At 37.6% G+C, this 22,583-nt stretch overlaps 1 protein-coding gene across 8 annotated transcripts in view; it reads left to right on the forward strand.

Annotated features, from left to right (window-relative positions):
• Positions 1-22,583, forward strand: part of ARHGEF3 (Rho guanine nucleotide exchange factor 3) — a 121,068-nt gene that overhangs the window by 34,665 nt on the left and 63,820 nt on the right. For 6 of the 8 annotated variants that reach the window (XR_004754266.1, XR_004754267.1, XM_035338198.1 and 3 more), the window contains one exon: positions 6,684-6,750. Coding sequence is in view for 6 of the 8 variants with exons in the window: in XM_035338198.1 (XP_035194089.1) it covers positions 6,684-6,750 (67 nt within the window). In the remaining 2 variants the exon portion in view is untranslated. Of the gene's footprint in view, positions 1-6,683; positions 6,751-17,368; positions 17,490-20,592; positions 20,734-22,583 lie in introns of those variants that run through there. The other 2 variants (XM_035338200.1, XM_035338205.1) reach the window with 2 other exon arrangements.

The raw sequence follows: 22,583 nt of genomic DNA on the forward strand, positions 1-22,583 counted from the left end.
ATTTTTTCTCTGCTTTTAAAATCAATGCCGAAGGTACTCAAACGTATTGTTATCTGTAACTTAAAACAACCAAGAGAATCAATATTGCTCAAAACCATCGTTCAAAGCTAAAAGAGCTCTTGTAAATCTTTGGCTTTTCCAGGTAAACTGTTTTGGAATATTTTGCAATTCATTAGCAGAAATATATCTAAGTATGTTAAATATGTTTTTATTAACAATGTATTATTGTATACTTTTGGGAGGTTGAGCTGATACTACAAAGAACAGTTCTGAGCAGTAAGTACTATTTGTTATTTAACTATATCTTGGTGAAATATTCACAGCTGTAGTAACAACCTTTTATTTTTGCAGTTTGAAAATAATTTTTACTTTGTCTCTAAGTGGTTTGAGCTTTCCATTTTTTTATTTAAGTATCCAGGTAGATTTCTGAAATGCACTTTTTTTCTTGAAATAGATGCAGCAGGTGACTATTTTAAGCACATAGCTTGGATATTCATATCTTAAAAAAATGATAGTGCTGTGTGTGCAGAAAGACTGCAGGATCAGCTGAAGACACAAATTACATGAGCTTAACATAAAGTAATGTAAATCCTTCATGTATCTCATTGTGCCTCAAGATAGATAAGTCTTTTCCTCTTGGAAATGTAATAAAAACTTTACAACAGTCGGTGGATGTTTTGGTCTTTAGATTCCTTTATATTCTACTTATTGTCAGTGAGCTACAGTGCAGTACGGGTTGCACAAAAAATGCACTGATTTATTCTGGGAAGCATGTTGATTTGGTGTCTATCTAAAAATTTCAGTAAGAATCACAGAATAGTCTAGGTTGGAAGAGACCTCCAAGATCACCGAGTCCAACCTCCAACCTAACGCTAACAAATCTTCCAGTAAACCATCTCCCTAAGCTCTACATCTAAACGTCTTTTAAAGACCTCCAGGAATGGTGACTCAACCACTTCCCTGGGCAGCCTATTCCAGTGACTAACAACCCGTTCAGTAAAGAAGTTCTTCCTAATATCCAACCTAAACCTCCCCTGGCGCAACTTTAGCCCATTCCCCCTCGTCCTGTCACCAGGCACCTGGGAGAATAGACCAACCCCCACCTCGCTACAGCGTCCTTTCAGGTACCTGTAGAGTGCGATAAGGTCGCCCCTGAGCCTCCTCTTCTCCAGGCGAAACAGTCCCAGCTCCCTCAGCTGCTCCTCATAAGACTTGTTCTCCAGACCCTTCACCAGCTTCGTAGCCCTTCTCTGGACTGGCTCGAGCACCTCCATAGCCTTCTTGGAGCCAGGGGCCCAAAACTGAACGCAGTACTTGAGGTGCGGCCTCACCAGAGCCGAGTACAGGGGGACAATCACTTCCCTGGACCTGCTGGCCACACTGTTTCTTATGCAAGCCAGGATGCTGTTGGCCTTCTTGGCCGCCTGAGCACACTGCTGGCTCATATTCAGCCGACTGTCAACCAATACTCCCAGGTCCTTCTCTGCCAGGCAGCTTTCTAACCACACATCTCCCAGCCTGTAGCTCTGCTTGGGGTTGTTGTGCCCCAGGTGCAGGACCCGGCACTTGGCCTTGTTGAACTTCATGCAGTTGGCCTTGGCCCATCGGTTCAGCCTATCCAGATCCTCCTGCAGAGCCTTCCTACCCTCAAGCAGATCGACACACGCACCTAACTTGGTGTCGTCTGCAAACTTGCTGAGGGTGCACTCGATCCCCTCGTCCAGATCATCGATGAAGATGTTTAAAGAGGACTGGTCCCAGTACCAAGCCCTGGGGGACTCCACTAGTGACCGGCCTCCAACTGGCTTTGACTCCATTCACCACAACTCTCTGGGCCCGGCCACCCAGCCAGCTCTTCACCCAACCAAGTGTATGCCAGTCCAAGCCATGAGCAGCCAGTTTCTTGAGGAGAATGCTGTGGGGGATGGTGTCAAATGCCTTACTAAAGTCAAGGTAGACCACGTCCACAGCCTTTCCCTCATCCACTAAGCGTGTCACCTTGTCATAGAAGGAGATCAGGTTCATCAAGCAGGACCTGCCCTTCATAAACCCATGCTGACTAGGCCTGATCGCCTGCTTGCCCTGCAACTGCTGCATGATGACACCCAAGATAATCTGCTCCATGAGCTTCCCTGGCACTGATGTTAAACTAACAGGCCTATAGTTCCCCGGGTCTACCCTCCGGCCCTTCTTGTAGATGGGTGTCACATTTGCTAGCCGCCAGTCAAGTGGGACCTCCCCCGATAGCCAGAACTGCCGATAAATGATGGAAAGCGGCTTGGCCAGCTTCTCTGCCAGTTCTCTCAGTACCCTCAGGTGGATCCCATCCGGCCCCATCGACTTGCGTACATCCAAATGCTGTAGCAGGTCACCAACCATTTCCTCGTGGATTGTGGGGGCCACATTCTGCTCCCCATCCCCTTCCACCAGCTCAGGGTACTGGACGTCCAGAGAACAACTGGTTTTGCTGTTAAAGACTGAGGCAAAGAAGGCGTTAAGCACCTCAGCTTTTTCCTTATCTCTGATTACTAAGTTTCCCCCCGCATCCAGTAAAGGATGGAGATTCTCCTTAGTCCTCCTTTTTGTGTTGATGTATTTATAAAAACATTTTTTGTTGTCTTTAACAGCAGTGGCCAGATTGAGCTCCAGATGAGCTTTGGCCTTTCTGATTTTGTCCCTGCACCACCTTGCAGCATCTTTGTAGTCCCCCTGAGTGGCCCGCCCTCTTTTCCAAAGATTATAAACCCTCTTTTTTCTCCTAAGCTCGAGCCACAGCTCTCTGCTCAGCCAGGCCGTTCTTCTTCCACACCGGCTCGTCTTTGTCCAACAGATATCTTTCTCCAACAGATATTTTTATTATGTCTATTTGTAGTGTGTGTGTTTGTGTGTGAACCTAAACAGAAAATCCCACCTGTTTTAAGGACAAAGGTCTTATTTTATGACTTCTAGTTTTTGTTGTTGTGTATGTTTTTTTTAAACTTTGTCAACAAAATTTTGGAGGATATGGCTGGGTTCCATCCAGAGTTTTACGCAGCAAGAATAGTTGTGGGTCATGTTCAATTTTTGTTGAAACTCTACAATTTCGCTAATCTGCCCTTTAAGTGTTACTGCTACTGGTGATAGTCAAGAAGCAAAGAATTCAAGCTTTGCTCGAGGTTATAAGGCAGTATTGAAACACACTAGGTATATAGTTACTGAGCCCAGTAAATCTAAAACAGTGGACATTTTTTGCAAAACCTTTTTAAGAAAGATCAATATTTTGTTTCCAGAGAAGCAGTTATGATGATGCTGGTTTGCCATGAATTGCTGTGTGCTTTATTTATTTATTTATTTTTCCTGAATGAAAGCAGCAGATGGAACAATATAAACATACTGAACATACTTTAAGCCAAATAACATTTCCTTCCGTAGTGGTGGAAAGGCATCTTTATTTTCAATTCAGTGTTCTACACTGACCTTCTAGTCTTTCATTCTTAAAACTCCAGTACTAGGGAGAAAAGGTTTTGGTAACTTTTAGTTAAATGAAAAGGCGTATCCATCTGTAAGAAAGATCGGGTATTATAAATGGCAGCCTTGAGATTACTGTTACAAGTAATTCCAGGAAACAACTTTTCTCTTTCTGTCACCTGGCATGTAATTCCTTTTGTCCCAGCCATTATCTAGTCTCTGAGCATATATTGCATATATATCAAGAGTGTCAGTCACATTCCATAAGAACCATCCCTGTCTTTTCCTGACATCTGAAAAAGCCTTACTAGAGTGTTTGAGTCGTTTGTTTTAGATGTCTGAGTCTCTCAGGATCAGATGTGTTCATCACTGCTTATGCCCATTAATTTGTCTCCTCTTTCCATCTTTGTGTGAATAATTTGTTGTCTCTGCTACTTGCTTATGCCAGTGATGATTTTAATTATTGGTCTGGTCAGTAAACTATTTTATTTCCAAAGCAAGGGGCTTTAATACAGCTATTGATTCAGTATCCCTATTATCAAAGCATAAGATTTAATGGCTCTTCTGTTAGCTTTATGTTTTTGTATTTAAAATATCAAATAGTATTTCAATAATGTTTTAATATTGCAGTCAGATTGTTTCTTAATTAGCTTTCAATCTGTTGCAATTCAGGGAAGATTTATCCAGTAAACAGAATATTTTTTGTAGCAGTGCTCTGTAGAAAAAAAAAAAAAAAAAGACTAATTTTAAATGTCTTTGCCAAAATCTGCAGTACTCTAATTATTTTCCAGTATGATTCTCATCAATATTGATAGACTGTTGGGAAGACAGAGAATAAAATAGCATGAAGATAGCGAAGGACCAAACTGAGAACTGCAAATGAAGTTGTCTTTTACTAGAACTATGTTTTGTTGAGGTGTAGTTGAGAATCAGAGTTTGCATTTTACCTTGCTCTGGTTCAGGAGCGCGTTCAGCTGAAAAATGCTGGTTCGTAGTGCTGGCCATGGCACATGAATACACTTAGCCTAGATGGTTTCTAGGTATGGGAATAGTAAGATTTGTAGAACAGTCTTTCAGTAAGATAAGAGGATAGTGCTTTTGTAGTTTTAAGGTCTTGATAAACTTGAGGTGGGATATACAAAATGGTTGTTTGTGATGGGAAATTGGAGTTAATGAATTTACTGTTGTTCACACATCTTAGAATTTGAATGCTTCTGGTGAAGTTTTCCTGGTCCATTGTAGGGGCCCAAGAGAGCAATTGTTTCAAAATGCCATCTTGCATTTTGGAAGGCTCTCTTCTGTCAGTCTTAGTAGTGATACAAAGCTTGATTAAAGGTTCTCCCCAAACTGATTTTGTTGCTTTCTGTTTCATTGAAAGTGATTTCTTTGTATGATTTATGGGCATCTCTTTTTCTGAATGAGTTTTGGATAGAATAGAAAATAGGGAAGTAGCAGATCAGATATATATATATATACGCTGACTAGTGTTACTAGCTAGTTTTACTAGCTCGTTAATTAAGCACTACTGCTGTCCTGGTTTTCTGCATTTAGGTGCTGGTGGTCTTAATAAACTGGGAAAATATATGCATGAATAGTGTTAAAACATCAAAGAAAATGCAGAAGTATAAGTTTAAGCGTGACATTTCTTGAAAAATTACTAAGGTGCACAACTCTATAGAGAGCACACAGTGCATCTTGGAGAACCTGACTCTGGTTCTTGCTGGAGATCATTTGTGCATGCCACTGAACAAAAAGGATGTAAAACACTGTCAGGATAATTGAAATCTGTGTAAATTGTTGATCACGTTCTTTTTTTCTTCTCATAATGCAGTTACAGTTCCACTGAGGACCTTGTGTTAGACATTCAATTTCTTAATATCTCAACTTGGAAAACTGCTGTATGAGAACTTCTTAGTGGATAGTCTATAAAATCTGTGCTGTATGCTCTTTGTGGTTTTTAATTACTTCATCATTGTGCTTGAAATATTGATATCCTTTATGGTTGACTGGCTACTAGAATGAAAAACTGAAAATATTAACACCAAGGTTTGAGTTGTAACAACAACTCAGTTGTCATGATATTTTATTATTTGTGTTATGTTAACATGTAAAAATGGCTATTGTGATCTGGGCTCTATGACATCTTTTAATGTACATAATATGAAAATGTCCATGTGCAGCATATTTTACACCAAAATAGGGAAGACAGAAGACTAAGACAGACAATTATTGCTATCCTAACTATGGAAGAGAAACTGGGACACAATGTGCTGAAGTCCCTCGGGAATTCTGCACAGCAGGAGCTACTCCCAGATCATTCATGCTAGACTAGTGCTTTAACTGCACAAACATCTGTTCTGTTATTGTTGATGGAGAGGAAGTTTGACAGGCAGCCATTTAATTTGCTGGTTTTTAACCAAGTTTTTATGTTCCTGTAATCTCCGTAATTGCATGGCTTGAGTTGCAGTGTGCACAACACTTAGGTCCCGCCACCAAACTATTTGTTGGTTTTGTCAACTTCAGCAGGTCGGTCAAGCTTTGATCTGACTTCATGTGTCAAATCTCAGTAATGTTTGCCTACCTTTGCAAAGCAATTGAAGATCTTACTTCAAGATCTTAATAAATGAAAAGTACTCATTAAGAGTGAAGTGGATAAGGTTATGGTTACCTTTCAGAAATAATTGTACAGTGATAATTACAGGGTAGGAAGAAGATTTTGGAGCGAGTATAAATTGTCGTCAGGTTCTCCAGGTGTTAGCATAAAGGTATGGCTAGCTTGCTTTATATTGGTGTCTTGCGTAGTGTCACCATTAGGGCTGAGAGCTCCTTGGTGACCTGCCCAGCCCAGCTGACACACTGCACCACTGTGCAGTGCGTGGCACAACTGCAGCTTCACAGACCCACGCTGTTCAGGTCAGGGTCATCCCTTCTGGCTGAAAATCACTAGGAGTAATGAGAAGTTACTGCCAGACATCAAGCCAGTCCATCTCTGAAGGCTTGTGAGGCTGCCATGTCCCTTAGCACTCAATCTAAATTGAAATGTTTTTCTAAACTGAAGAGAGAAACCTGTCAGAATTACCGCCAAGGAAATATAAGGTGTCTTAGTACTTGAAATCTGTGTTTTTCTTTTCTCTCTTCTGTTGTCACTGTTGTTGATGTAAATAATAATGATGACTGAAAATGTAACGATAAATGATTTTGTAATGGTAAATGATTTTCCTTGTTTCATCTTGCAGGCCGAAACAACAGCAACAGAACAATTTTTCCTTGTTTCCTTCTACTAAGGGCTGGAATTTCAGAGGTGTAAGTTTGTTGTTGTTTTAATATTCCCTCCTGCTTTATCCTGTTGCAGTATGACTTTGTAGTTAAAACATGATCTGTGAGTGCTAAAATCACAGCAAAACAAATATGGAATGGAAACTTTAATTTTGTAATTTCCTAAAAGGCCTTGTGTGTTATAAAAATAAACAAACAAAACCACACAACTTTTGTTCAAGTGATTGGCTGACTTACTTGGCTAGGGAGACAATTTACAATAATCAGTTTAACAAAAAGTGTGATTTTAAAAAATTGAGTAAAATCGGTGTGTTTTCATATCTGAAAGTAAATTAACAAGACTGAGGTGATGTACGCTGTTGTTTTATTTACTACAATATAGATATTTATAGAGTTATTGAAAACTTGTAAATCTGAATTTTGCAGAAGTACAGATGGAGAGTGAGTTTGTATTAACAGAATCACAGAATAGTCTAGGTTGGAAGAGACCTCCAAGATCACCGAGTCCAACCTCCAACCTAATGCTAACAAGTCCTCCACTGAACCATCTCCCTAAGCTCTACATCTAAACGTCTTTTAAAGACCTCCAGGAATGGTGACTCAACCACTTCCCTGGGCAGCCTATTCCAGTGACTAACAACCTGTTCAGTAAAGAAGTTCTTCCTAATATCCAACCTAAACCTCCCCTGGTGCAAATTTAGCCCATTCCCCCTCATCCTGTCACCAGGCACGTATTAAGGAGAGTGTATAAATGTGTTGTCTCAGAGCTTCTTCAACAAAGGATTTAAGTAGAAAAGATGTTACTTAAATGCTTTGTTGAAAGGGTAAATGACATCAATAAGTTGAATGATCAGTAATGGTTGTAGTACCATAAACATTAAAACTAAAAATATATTTCACAATATCTGATACTGACTTTTGTACTCTATTTCATATTTTGAATAGAGCCTCCACTATTGCTTATTGTGAACTTCTTATTTTCCCCATCTGTTTCTTTCATTGCACCACAAAGCTATAGGGATGAAATCCTCGATGTTACTGAGAAAATAGTTCCCTCACCAATGCTTCATTAAGAAATCAGGAAAAACAAACAAACAACAACAACAAAAAAAAACACATCAACTTCTGAGCCATAGATTAATTCTAAATTTTTGAGTCAGTTTAAAAATAAAATTGACATTAATATTTTGTCAAATCTTCAACTATGCTGGAAAATCATATGAGGAAGCTCATGTAGAAATAATATTGTAGGTATGAGCTAAAGCTGGTGAAACAGTGATGCAGTGGCTCACTGGGACTATAAAGGTGTGGAGCTGGTAAGTGTGTAAGTGTGGTGGCATGATGTCAGTGATCCAAGCTGTGTGGTAGAGGTGGACTGGGCTAATACACTAAGAATAGAGAACTGGCAAGTTTTTTTTTGTTTTTTTTTTTTTTTTTAATGAACGCACACACACAAAGAACACCTTCAGAATTAAGAGGAGAAATCAGGAACCTAAAAGGAGATAGCAGTGTGTTCTATTTATAGCCTGAATAAGAGGAAAATGGACACTAAAATAGATAAAAGGATCTTCAGATTGTTTCCTTCGTGTACAGAAATGAAGATATGTGGGAGTTGTCTGCCCCCTTATTTCTAAGGAAACTTATGGGACACCAACAAAGAAGTCCGGTTCTATAGTTGTAATATTTCATGAAATGCATGGTGATTGGCAGTTGAAGTGAATTTCTTGGAATAAACCAATACGTTGGGGAAGAACCTGTGCCAGTTGTTCACTGGATCTGTTCAGATGCTGAAGCCAAGCCAACTGAGCACTGGACAAGAAAGTTAAGTCCCTGGTGACATTTGTAATTTGTCAGCATTGACTTTGTTTTGGTGGATGGAAAAAACGCGTTATAGAAAAGTCCAATGAGCAGACTTCAGGTCACAAGAGCTTTGATACAGATGGTTAATGATAAAAGATTAACTTTGATGTCTTTTCTCAAACAGGCATAAAATCTTATTGAGTATAAGAACTAAGTTAATGTTGACAGTGGAATAACCAAAATGCTTGAGGTGATCTATTCATAGCTATGCTTTTTTAAAACTTCTCTGTTATTTCTATACTACAGACTATAATGCAGGATCATTTAGTCACAAACAATAAAACAGGAGAAAGTTGTTAAGCATAAAATTACAATGTTGTATACCTGTCCTCTCTTTGCACTCAGATCACTGGTTTAAAATGTTTGTATCTCATGCTGATCAAGTGGGCTTGTTAAAGTGCCAGTGAGCAAACACCAACGTAAACCTCAAAGAAAGATAAGGAAGGCCCAGATGCTAAACACTTCACGAGGGGAAACTCCTCCATACTTCTAGCTTCTTCTCCTTTCTTAAATTCATTTCATCAGAAGTTTTTTTTTTCCATTCTGAGGTGTTCATTTTGAGTCTTGTGGTTAGAGATCATATTTAATTTCCTCTATGGGGATTTCCATGTCAAGATGATATCATTTATGTGTTTTTTCTATCAAAGCTGTCAGTTTTAGATAATAGTAGCAATTACTTCCAGAACTTTTGGTAGTGTTCTAGGTATCAGTGCAGAGTTGGTTTTTGGGGAAAAAAAAAATCCTGGCAAAATCCCATTCTAGATGGAATTTAGGCTTCAGGTTACAGAGATGCAGTATCTCTGCTACATGCTGCATTCATCCATTTAGACTTTTTGAAGAGATTGTACAGTCAGATGTCCAGCAAACAGTGTTTCAGTGGAAAGGTATTTATAGTGAGAATTGTAGTTTTGGAGAGGAAGAAACAGAACCTGTGGAGGGAGATAAGAATATCACAAACCGGGGACAGGTTTAGTTGGAAAACCAGAACACAGGAGATGGTAGATGTTTTATCTGGAGAAGAAAAGGAAGATACAGGGTATAGAATTATAGCCATGTATTTATCCCATATATGTATTTCCCTCTATTATCTATATTGTGTTTATAAGGGGGAAAGAGGAGGAAGGTGCAGCTTAGGAAGAGGGATAATCAGGATGAAGAAAGCACTGAAAGATGTAGTGATTGTGTGAGAGAGTGGAGAGGGATGAAGTAGGGAAATGGAGGAAAGCTAGAGGGTTTGAAAGCAAAGAAGCAGAAGCAAAGAAGGGAGGTAGAAATCTCCTATATAACTACATGCTCATCAGTTCTATGTTTTGCAAATGTTGATTCTGAGAAGATAAAGGGGGAAAAAAAAAAGCTATGGGGGAAAAATTTGTGGCAAAGCCTTGGTAATGGAGAAGAGTTGTGAATATCTGATGAGAAGGGGCAACTCAGGAGCAGGTCAATATTGAAATACAGAAAAGAACAGCATAGATCTTAGCACAGAGATTGGTATTAACCCTATTTTTCTCTCTCTTGTGGTTGTGATTAACTCACCTTCTGATCTCCATGCCGCCTTTCCACCAAAACCTTTATGCAGGTAGAAGTCTTTCCCTAGCACCGTTTGTTGCTTTTCCATATGATACAGCAGTTTAATATGCTGTTCCTAATGTATATATGGCAATAATGTGTTCAGTTGCCACACAGTGTGGGAAACAATTCTATTTATTATGGGGAAAAAAAATCCTGTCAAAGGATTACATTTACATAGACATGCATTTACAGGTAGAAGATGCCAGCTTCTTTGGTTGCTTGCTAGTTATGATACAGCCTTGAGTTACGTGCCTGTGTGCTGTTTTATCCGTAGTAAGTATAGTCAGACTTATTTACAAGAAAGTTCTGAACTGAAGCAGCATAAGAATCTCTCCTGAAATTTCAGATTTCCCCTCCTGTTTCCTCAAAATCACCACCTTGTTTTCACCAGCAGATGATTTTCTAGAGTGCCTTAATTATATGAATGGCAGGCTCAGGCTACTAAAGGCCTTTAAATTATATTTTTTCTGTAATGGCGTATTCAGATATGTTTACAAGAGCAATGGTACATAGCACTCCTGCAGATATGATGACGCTTCAGGTGGCAATGAAGAAACTGCCAGACCATCTAAAGAAGAGCGGTTACCTGATTAATGAAGAGTGCTGGGATTACAGGCATAACTGAAGAGGATGCCAGTTTTGTCTGTGCTTATCACTGATATTTCTCTATACTGTTCCACAAAGAGCTAGCATCACTTCTGCATATATTAAGCAAACATCTGAACCATTATGATTGTTTCTCTTCTTTTCTTTCCCCTACAGTAACTTCAGTGCTAAAAATAAATCAATAGCAAAATCTAAACCAACATTTTCTATTTGAAATATTTTGAGACGTTTGGTGTGCAGTTTCCTAAAGATTCAAAATAATTTATTGCAACTTTATGTGCTTCTTCCTATTTCCTCCTTTTTGTTTCCTTTTTAGTTTTGCAAAAGCTTTTAACTAACCAAGCTGCAGATGTGGTCACCAGTGAGGAAGGCTGATCTAATTTGTGACAAACCTGACATAAAAATGTGCTAAATTTGCTGAAGGTCAGTTTTAGATGTCTAAGTGATTTCCTTGCAAACTTTACTCCAAGTTTAAAAAAAAAAAAAAAAAAAAAAAAAAGTGTCTTTCATGCCAAATTGGAAGAGTTCCACACTCTTCAGACAGTATTTACAAAGCAGTGTGTTTCTTTTCTGTAGGCTGGCAGACTTCAATTATTCCCATTAGGGTGCATGAATCAAAACAAGATAAAGGTTGCTAAGAGGGAAAGTTTTTTTGCTAGCTTTAACTTGATAATTAATAACATAATTATGTATTACTGTGGAGAGCACCTCTATTAGCTCTGGGTTCTGACTGATTCGACTTGATGTCTGTACCCACTGATACTCATTTGCTTAAGCAATGATATTACCCATAACAGTGACTTCTAAGAAGTGGTATCAGGCAGGTCTTTATTTGTACTTGAAGTAAAATGATGAGCTTATATCTATGGTTTAAAAGTGTTGAAATATGATTCTCTTGTAGGTAAGTATGAACATTATAAGACCAATATGATTTTTTAAACACAAGTTTATCATATACAGGAAAAAGCACAATGTGGCTTTCTTTTTCTTTTTAATGTACTTGTGTTTTGTAGACACAACTTCAGTAGTTTCCTCCACAGAGAAGAAAAAATATATTGCATGGACAGTATATTTTGGGTGTAATAACCATGCCCGTTATGAGAAACAGTTCCTTCAGGTGTAATAGGAGGACTCTGCCACCTGGGAGAGTGCTCTTGGCATCCTAGCTCTCCCATGCCTGTTCTCTTGCTGTACGCTCATGCATTTCCCTCTGTGGGCAGTTTTTTGATTTCTTCCTAACCTCTTCCAGCTTGTTTAGGAGATAAGTAGACTCTTGCTCCCTGATCCATCTCATCCGTCCTTGAAAGGAAAAAGTACAAATTCCATATTTCTTTTTCTCCTTTCTAGAAATGATGTGTACTTGTGCTCTACTTGCTCTTTTTACACCTCTTCCTCTTTCTTCTTCCAATGGGTTGCAAGCTCCTGTGAAATGCTTTCACTTCACAGTTGAACTGCCCCAGCACTTTCTCCTCTTTTAGTCTTGGTGCAGGCTTTCTTTTTGTCTTGTTTTCATGGGGGTGCTGTTGTGCCTCTGTCCAGCATTGACCTTTCTTGGGCCTGAATGTGTCCGATGTCTGGTATCAGCAGTGGTTAGAAGCAAATCTGTAAGTCTTTCTGTGTTAATGTACTCGAGGATGGATGCTGCAAATATAGTGCTTGTCTACAGGTTTTGTAGAAGCTGGTTTTTCTGTAGTCTTGAAGTTTGTTCTTTGTAGCATTGCAGGATTGAGGAAACTTCAGACTGTTGATAGCAGCAATGTAGAGCGCAATAGGAGCATTAAAAATAATGATTAAAATTCATTAGTTTTTAATTATAAAAATAATTATTTCAGTGATATACTATTTGCAGCTCAGAAGTCTAGAGCTCATAAATTAGTGCAAGCAAGCAGCCTGGGTGCTGATTTTTGTTCGTCAGAGCTGTTTTTGATGTCTCCCTGCTTAACCTATGGGTGGAGTTTGAAATATTTTAGCTTATTATTGGTTTTGTTTTTTAACAATCCATTGGAACTGTTGTAGATTAGTCACAAGACTATTTTTTCTTGGAACAGCAAGGTTTATGTTGGCAAAAAAATAGAGATGCTATCAGAAATTCATTGTGTGGCATTTGCGTAACTGGATAACAGTCAACTTCATCTGCAGTTCCAAAACACACATTGGAATTATTCTGTTTTTAATGTATACACTGAACTTAAAACTTTTAATGAATTTAAGAACGTATTATTCCAAACTGATGTATGGTTTAATTACCGCGATAATCAAGTTTATCCACAATGTATGAGGGGTATATATAGTTGTGTCATGTCCGAATGTTCAAATCATGAAACATGATTTGTAAATATGTGTGTTTTAAGGCCCATGATAAATGGCTCAATCCTTTTGAAGTATCGGGGGTAGTGTACATTGCAAGGTTCTTCTCATACAGCAGTGCAGCAAAGATCTTGGATGTGCTGGAGAGACATCTATGGGTTGTCTGGAAAGGAGTAGTTAACCCCTACTTCCCACCACTGACATACAGTACTCTCAGGTATGGACCCTTTACTTACATACAATGCATCTTAGGAGAAAGAGAAAACATATTGTGACTGTGCTCTTTGCATAGTGGTTTTATTTAAGGAAGAAAAAAACTATATGGTTAGATGAGATGAATGATGCAGCCTGGCCTTTGCTAGGTTTCTACTAGTTTGGGACTCAGGTAGAGAAACCTGTGCACATTTTATGAGCTGTTATTGCTCATGCTATCCGGAGTATTCCGTAATGTTTAGGATTTTGCATTGTTTTCATTAATTCAAATCAGTAGCCATTTTATTAAAGTTTTGGCAGTCTTTACAACTAAAGTCATCCTTGAGTTAAGTACCTAATTTAGTTTATAGCACTACTTTCAGGTTAATTTCATGCTAGTAATATAAAATATACTTTAGGTGATATGTTTCATGAGGCAATAATTTTGGAGGCATGCTCATAGAGCACTTTACTAAATGCATTCTTGAAATGAAGAAACTCTCATAGGCTTTTACATCAGCCAGACTTTTCCATTGTTATTTGTATTGTAAAAGGTAGGCATTCCATTTATTACATCTCAGATATTCAATTAGTATTTTCTAATAGCAAAAATAATGTAGTATCTCCCATTTCTAAGGATTTCTTATGATTTGATGTTATCTTTTCACAGAATAGTTATTTTATTGGAATATGTCATATGCAGGCATTCTGTTGACCTTGTAGGGCTTTATTTTATGAATCTTTGTCAGTGCTTTGTAATGTGTTTATTTTTGTTCTGGGTGTGGTTTGTTATTTATAGTAGAAATATTCTGTGTGCTATAAACCTGTCACATCAGCTATTTTATGCATACAAACAATACTGAGCTAGAAGCAATGTGATAAAGCAGATAGATCCAATTGTCATTCTCTTAGGCCAAGTTTGGTGTTCTGTTATAAAGCAGATTTCCTGTCTTTAATCATAGGTTGGGTGTTACCTTGTACTCCTGCTGTCATTTACTGTTCTTTTCTTTGTTCAACAACAGATGAACTTGACCCGTGTTCAATTTGACTCACACTAAACTCTGCCAGTTTCTTTGTATTTGTTTCTCCCCCACCCCGAAGCAGTGGCTGCTCATGGAGAAAACATGATGTGAAATTTGTATTTCCTGTGACTTTGTTTCAGAAACTTGTGTTGTAATGGTTAACAGCATGGTGCCATTGTCCAACTGAACTTGATGCCATTCGGTCTCAGAAAACAACCTTACAGTAACAATTTTGAAATATTTATCAACATTTTATTGATGTTACACCACTTCAGAACAGAAATCTTAGTGTAAAACAAATAAAACAAATACTGGACAAGAATGGTGGTATTCATGGACTCTAAGTGCTTTTTTGTTTGTTTTTCATGATGCTTTCAGTAAAATGTGGTGTTATTGTAACCTGTTACAGAGTTGTCATTAACATCACAACTTCCTTTTTTTTTTTTTTTTTTTTTTAAGCAAACCACTGTGAAGGTCTTTTGTCTAATTTCCCAGGGCTTATAACTGTAAAAATTGTCACCAATCAGTCCAAGGTTGCTGTACAAATTTCCAAATTGTCAGTGCTTAGGTTAGTACTATTTAAAACTATAAAGTAAGTTTTAATTTAAAAGTAAATAAATAGGTTATGCATTTGGAAAAGGTTGCAAGAGCATCATTTGCCAAAACAGCTACGAAATCCTCTGTGCTGCAGTAGAACTTCTGCTCGAGCATCTGGCTCTCACCGACAGTCCCACAGGTTCTGGTTGAGGTTGTCAAGTTGTACCTGTGGCAGAAAGCTAAACCAAGTCTTCCAAGGAGCAGGTGAGAAGGGAAGTCAAAGGGAGGACTGGAAGGGAAAATAAAGAATACAGGAGCTGAAGGGGGAAGGAATTCGAGTTCCTCCTGTTGCTTTCAATTCGAAACAGCACTTTGAGTGGCTTTTGTTGATAGTCTCTATGAGAGAGGGAGGGAACTGCAGGCTTTTTGGATTCTGGCTGCATGTGATTCCACGTATGCTAACTTGCTTAGGCTTCTGGAAGGCAAAAGGGGAACATTACTTGTCTTCATACCGCACAGTACTTCAGCAGTGCACGTTCTCTTTAGTCATACCTTTCAAAATCCTAGTTGGAGCAGCAGGATACTGCTGTGAAAAATTATTGAAGTTGTTTGTTTGTTTGTTTGTTTGTTTTTGTTTTGTTTTGTTTTTCCCTTATATTATAATGAGCTATAGCAAAGATAGCAACAGTGAAACTGCTATATATTGGTTTTGTTTGCACTTTATTATCATTTGATTAAGGTCTGCGCAGCAGAAGATGCTTGGAAATGGATAACTTGAATAAAGACTGAGCACCTGCTGGTTATAGACATTGGTCAGACTTGAAATTTATGCCACCCCTGTAGTATGGGTATTTTATAAGTGAGAATATTAAGGCAGGAAAATTTCTCTGAAGTGTTGTCAGGTATCTTTTGAGTTTAAATCGTTAATAATCAGGGCTCATTGTCTCCATGTAAGCCAAAGTTACAGTAATACTCAACTTTTTACCCATGTTTCTGGCTTTTTGATTCTGTGTTAGTGGTGCTGTTTTGTTGCTCCATCAGAATCAGCAGCAGTGCTAGAACTACAAAGATACCAAATGAACACTTTTCATGTATTTATGTATTTTGAGCTTGTTAATTATGATTTCTGTATCTCAGTCTTCTGAGGCAGTTGCTGTCTGGAATCTCCAGAGATAGTGTCTTAGATTTCTTTCCTTGTTACTTGTGTGGGTGTTTGCAATGTACGTAAATCTAAGCTGCTCTTCTTTCAAGTGGGTGTTGTTGATGTTGCTGTCAACAAAATGCAGACACCTTGGGGGCTGACTGAAGTACAGCTGCAAGAAAACATATATTTTGTTTTATTTACGTGGAGGTTAGAGAACAGTTTTTGCCATGCTATCAATCAGGGTCAATTGAGATAGGTAAGAGTGGTGTTTTGTTTTCAATGCTGTTTACAAGGTTGATGGGAATTCTGGTTGGCCAGTCTTGTGCCTGATGCTGGGCTGAAAACTTACGCTTGCTATCATGCTTCTAAAATGCTGTTGGCTCCTGAGACAGAAGGCTATTGGTGACCTAAGATGTAGTGTGAGTGTCAATGTAAAGAAGCAAAGCAAGTTGAAGGGTTAGTATGTTGTGGTCTCTAGGAAATGCAATATGGAAATCTTAGTGTTACCAGGAAACCTGACTGAAAAATGCCTGCCAGCCTAACCTCATCCTTGTTGCAGTTTAAGACCCATGGAAATCATAACATTAAAAAAAATGATAAAATTGCATCCCTATTTTAATTAGTTTTCCTAATTCCTTTAGTAATTAGTAATTATTCTTTCCATCTTGAGGACAAGCTTTAATAGTCATAAACAAAACAAAATGGAGAAAAGATTAATTTGAATGTTCCCCATCACTTTAACAGGAAAATCTTACCTCTTCCTTAATTGTGTCACTCATGGTCACAATTATTGTAATTAAATGATCATTTTGTAAGAAATCGACATATTTTCAGTATCTTTCCTTTTGTAGTTTCTGGGCCTTTCAGATCTTGGTTCTGTGCCTTTTTGTTTTTGTGCAGCCACCTTGCAGTGAATACCAAACAGCGTTACTTTCTTCCTCTGAGAACAGGCTTCCCTTATGAGTTTACTGCTACAGGTAACAATTAGGATCCTTAAGCTTTGTTTTGCCTGAACCTGTATAAGAGGAATCCACAGTTTCTTAACTCTCCAGGCATCTGAAAAGTTTCACATTTTCATTTTGAATCAGCTGTTATACATAAAAACAAGAACATACTTCTTGTTAAAATGTTACCTAATGGTGTCTTTTTTCCATCTCCATTCTAATAATTCTTTTATTAAATAGAATCAATAGACTGGTTCCAGCTTGTCCCTCCATGTAAGGACCAGGGTCCAGAACTTCTCTGGAAAATGTGTCCTGCAGACTCTCTTGGGAATTGATATAGGACAACACAAATCTTTCTTTGTAAAATAGGTTAGGAGATGCTAATAAACCTTGCATCCTTATGTATGTCTAGTGATGAAAGCAGTGTTAAAAAAAAAATAAAAAAAAAAAATTGTTTGATTTAGGGCTGCCTCCATAGAGATTGAGGTGTCAAGCCTGTCAGGCTTCTTCAGAGTCCTGGTGTATGCTGTTTTACAGGAGTGGACTCCAACATCACATAAGCTCCAATATCTGGCACCTAATCCTGTAAATAAGTATGTTATGCCTTTTCTTAAAAGACTTGTCAGAATTGTCCTAGCTTTTGAATCATATTTGGGAATGTGTATGAAATAGCGAAAGTTCAGCTGAGATCACTCTGATTGTGAGCAGAATTAGAAATTTGAGCAAGCATAAGGGAAAAGTATGAGCTGCCTATGGAATTTAGATTTCTGCAACAGCTGAGGCTAAATTTTCAGGAATGCAGTTCTGAACTTCATCTAATATTTAATCCTAATTTCTGGATCTGGCACAGAACTTTCTACAGTTATTTATTTATATTTAATTTTAAGAGCAAGTATTCAAGCCTGGGCAAGGAATTGCCAATTCCTGATGGCAAATCATTAAAACTTCCTCTGATGGGGTGAAAGATTGTTTAAGAAAGAACTTAGATCTCACGACAGTCTAAAGACAAGTTAAGAAAGGAAAAAGGAAAAGGAATCTCAAGGAAAAAATCCTGGCCTCTATATTGTTTAAATATAGAATTTATGTGGATTTCCTTTGAAAATAAGCTGTTCTCTGCTGAAAGACACTGAAGAGAAGATGACTAGATATGGTTCTAGCACTTTGTTAGGCAGGGAAGACAGACCAACAACATATACCATTCCCCAGAAAGGAAATGTTTAAGTAATTTTTAAAAGTTTTGGCAGAAAATATCTGCTTCCTGAGGATTTTTTTTATTAGTATTTTCTGTCTGCTGCGAAGTGTGGTAGCTCTTGTTTTAAAATGAATTAGTTGCTAATTGGTATCAGTTTCACCTTTTATTTTCCACCTCCCAGCTCAGCAGAAACTTTTTGTGCTGTTTCATACCGACAAAAGACTGCACCAGCTCATTAATTATGTGGTTTCTTAATTTAGAATTACTGTTTGTTTGCTACCCAAATTCAAATGTATCTTGACATTCTTGCCTACTAGAAGCATTCAGGATTCTGCAGATCAATCTAGGATTTGTCATTTCACAAAAGATTTAACAGATCAAGAGAGAGATGTAAGGATGTAGGGTCTAGACTGTCTTCATCTTGCATTTATTATGCTGACAACTTGATTTTTAGTATGTTAAAATGAATGATTTTACTAATACTTTCAACTGTTTATCTTTTATTGCTTTTTCTCTTTTATATGCTTGCTGGAATTTCTCTCTTCATACAATTAAGTACTGGAAGAAAATATCTTTGGAATAGGAGTCTTTTGATATTTGATTAATCTACAAGTCTTCTAAAACCAAGGATATACTATCTTAGAAATGTATTGAAAATACGTCAAAAAGTAAGCATCTAGGAAATAATCTACCATGTATATGCAACATGTGTAGAAGGGACCAGAAGTGTCAGGATTTTTCTTTTCCTTGTATTTGCACTTGTTTTTTACGCTACAGTCAACATAGACCTTAAAATAGAACCAAACCTCATATTTCTCCCCAAAGTCCCTTTTAATTAGTTCCTTTTAATTAAACCATATTTTAGTGATATGTTTTAGTGGAGGACTTGTTAGTGTTAGGTCATAGGTTGGACTAGGAGGTCTCTTCCAACTTAAATGATTCTGTGATACTACTTTGAGAACAAGTTTTTCTGACCCAAAAGAGTTAATGCTGTTTGATGCAGGAAAGATGATGGAAAGATGGATAAGCTCCATCATTTTTTATATAAAGCACTGTGTTTCAATCACTTGTGATACTTAGAGATTCCATTATTTTTTGTAACTATTCTGCGTTGTTTTCTAGTTTACTTTGGATAAGGGAAGTTTACATCTATGCATGTTTAGATTTTGAAGAGGGCTGCTCAAATGGATGTTGAAATTGCATGAAGCATATACAATTATAAATTTTCAGGTAATATATGGAAAATTGCATAATTTGATACCTTGCAGATGAGCACCTTGTAGAAGCTAGCTTTTCTTACCCTGAAGTACTACAAGTTAATTTGATGGCTAAGTGAGGCAATTAACTGTGTGCATAATCATGGAAAACAAATATGTGCTAGTGACCTAGTTGGCAGTTTGAGAGAAGACTCTTGTTATCAGCAGGTCAGTCTGACTCACTTGTTCTCTTCCCAGTCATAATATCTTTTGTCATGCAAATATAAGACCTCTTAAGGAAGCATTCTATTTTTTGGTTTGGATTATGAAACTGGAACCTAATCCTGTAACTTTCCTGATTGCAAGTTCTTGATCATATTAATGGCCGAACGTGTACGTGGCCATGGATTTCTTTCAGGATGAGCTTCTCACTTTTGAAATTACAGATGGCCTGGCGATTCTTATGCTGGTGGGGTAGCACCAGTCATATCCAATATTTTTAAGACAGCAGTAAATTCAAGGTTAATGCTTTTTTGATGCTTAAGGTATATAGCTTTCCCAACTTGAGTGAAATGAAGAATCACTGGGTTTGTTCCATGGAAGGCAGTTGCTACAGGCTTGCTTACCAAGAGTGGTGAAGAATCAGCAAAAATGGAGTTTCCTTCAACTGTTATACAGAACTCCCGCAGATAAAATCAAGCTTTGCACTTCCTTGACGTGTCCTCAAATGCAACAGGTGGGCCCTCTGCCAAGCATATCTTTGCACCTTGGTTCTGGGCCGTTTCTAAAACATGCTGCGCTTGCCTTCATGCCTCTTTAAGGGATCTTAGCAGATCCCTTAATTTCTGGAATACTGACTTTTTCTTTGAACTGAATATTTAAAAGTTTCACCCAGTATACACCAGGTGTTTTGTCTTCTGACTGAGGCATCTGCGTTTGGAACTAGCTATCCACTTTCAAGGTTAAAGCCCGTTGCTATGATTTGAGACTGAGAAGTGCACATGTAGGCAGCAGGCAGTATATCAGTTACTGACTCTCAAAGCTCCCCAAATACCTAGCTATTACTTGAAAAACACTTTAAAGATGTCTTTACCTTCACCATACTACTGCCATTCTCTTTACACTTGTTAGCAATTTTTAAAACACTTCTGTATGCCTAAAGTATTATTTGAAGCAGTCTGTGAGAAAATCTAAAGCTGAGATAGAGAGGACAATGTATATCACTTGGCATCTGACACTTCTAGCACACTGCATGACAGGAAGCGAGAGCAAACTGTGTGGCCGCATGGGGAGGAGTTCCTGCTGAAAACTGAAGGAGAAACATAGGGTCTTCTTTGTAGCAGAGTTTTCACTGTCACACTGAAGATTAAGAAACCTCCTCAAATCTGAGTACAGTACAAAGTGCCTAATGGTGTGGTGCTGTTTTTTTGTGCATCATCAGGTGAGTATGCTTTCAGGGTTATGTTACTTTTTATTGTTTGCTTTTGTGACATTGTAGTAAGTTGAAATTGCACAGATCATCCTTCCAAGCATGGCAGGATTTGAAATTCTGTCTTAATTAAACCAAAATGGTGCTTAGCAGGAATGTTTCCTTCTGTAAGGAAATAAACTTCTTAAAAATGTAGATAACATATTCCAATATTTGATATTGGGATGGATGATGGTTTATTTTTTATTTTTTTCTGTGTATTATGTGTGTAATTTGTATTGTTGTTGCAGGATGATAGTTCTTAGTTTTGTTTTCTTTCTTGTTTGGTTGTTTTACCATACATGTGTAAACATCTCTGTCTCCTAGCATAAAAATGATAATTCAGTCTGATACTGGGGTTTATGTTAGAACATTTTGGCAGTGCATAGACTTCATGCATGTAAGTGAAAGCTATAAAATATCCCATATACAGCATATTTACAGAGCATAATAACTCTGCTGCTGCTGTACAATGTGTGTATGAAGTAGCACCTGGAAAACTGGCTGCAGTTTTAACTATTGCACCTTCAAAAGTAGCAAGATTGATAATAAATGTAGGAAATGTCACTTATGAAGAAAGTTTAAAAGGTTTAATACTTGTCACATGTAGAAAAATAAGACTCAATTTGTGGTAAAAGTATGCACACATCTCTTGAGTGTGTGGGAGTAATTGTAAAGGTGGCATTTGTTCTCTGTATTTGCCAAGCTAGCACAGGAATAAGAGGGCTTACAAAATCAGTCTATTTTGTGACAAGGGAGACTTAGGTTAAATATTTTTGAGGAGAACGCTTCCCACCTGCAAAGTTAACTTAGCAGTGGAACTGATTACACAATTATATTGTAGAATCTGACATTTTAAACTTTTCAGTATAATTTAGAAATTTTGTTCATGTGGGCATGTTTTACACGTTGCAATGGCTAGCATTTAATTCTGGGCTATTCTTAATGACTTGTGGGATTTTGTTTTGGGGCTATTGATTGTGAATGAGAGTAGCACATCAGTGTCACACATAATCAAATCTGATCTCTAACTTTGCAGCTCTAATCCCAGATCATAGCATCATGTCAGTGGCTGGAAAACTAGAGAGCTTCCTCTTATTCAAGAAGCAAAGTTATTTCAAAATATTTCTGTATGTGTTGAATAAAACCGTACTTTGAAATTCTTAGAAATGTGATAAAGGTGAGGAATTGCAGTGTGAGGCAAGTAAGTCAGGGCTGTGTTCAAGGCCTGTATACTCTTGAATTTGCTGTGGAGAATATGGCTTAAGTATATTGAAGCTTAAGAGTGGATTGTTAACTGGATATATTTTGTTTTACACTGCCTTTAACAGTAGTGAGAGAGATAGTCTATGACAAATTTATGGCACAGAATATTTTTAAGATGTTATGTGGAATGGCTTTATGCGGTTCTGACTTAAAACATGTTTAAGAAAGCTAAATTAAAATTGCAACTGGCCTGGAAGTTTATCAAGATGGTCAGAAAAACGAAGAATTATTTAAATTGTGAAATTTGACTTAATAAATATTATGTATTTGAATTATCTTCTTTTATTAAATAGCTTAAGAATGAGAGTGCTGGTTACTAACTGCTGTGCTGTATAATTGTTATAGTGTTTTTGGATGTATTTTATATTTGCTTTGGGAGTGTATTCTACGTTTACTCGAAAATTTATAGCAGAATAAATTTACGAAATACTATAGTTTTACAGTTTTCATGGAACACCAGGGAGATGCACACCTGCCAGTGACATAAAATCATGTGGATTCTCTACTGTATATTAATATTGCTGAGCTCACATTAAAACTTTTGGGTTGAAACTGGG

The sequence above is a fragment of the Oxyura jamaicensis genome, chromosome 12 (assembly GCF_011077185.1).
Source record: "Oxyura jamaicensis isolate SHBP4307 breed ruddy duck chromosome 12, BPBGC_Ojam_1.0, whole genome shotgun sequence".
NCBI classification, from domain to species: Eukaryota; Metazoa; Chordata; class Aves; order Anseriformes; family Anatidae; genus Oxyura; species Oxyura jamaicensis.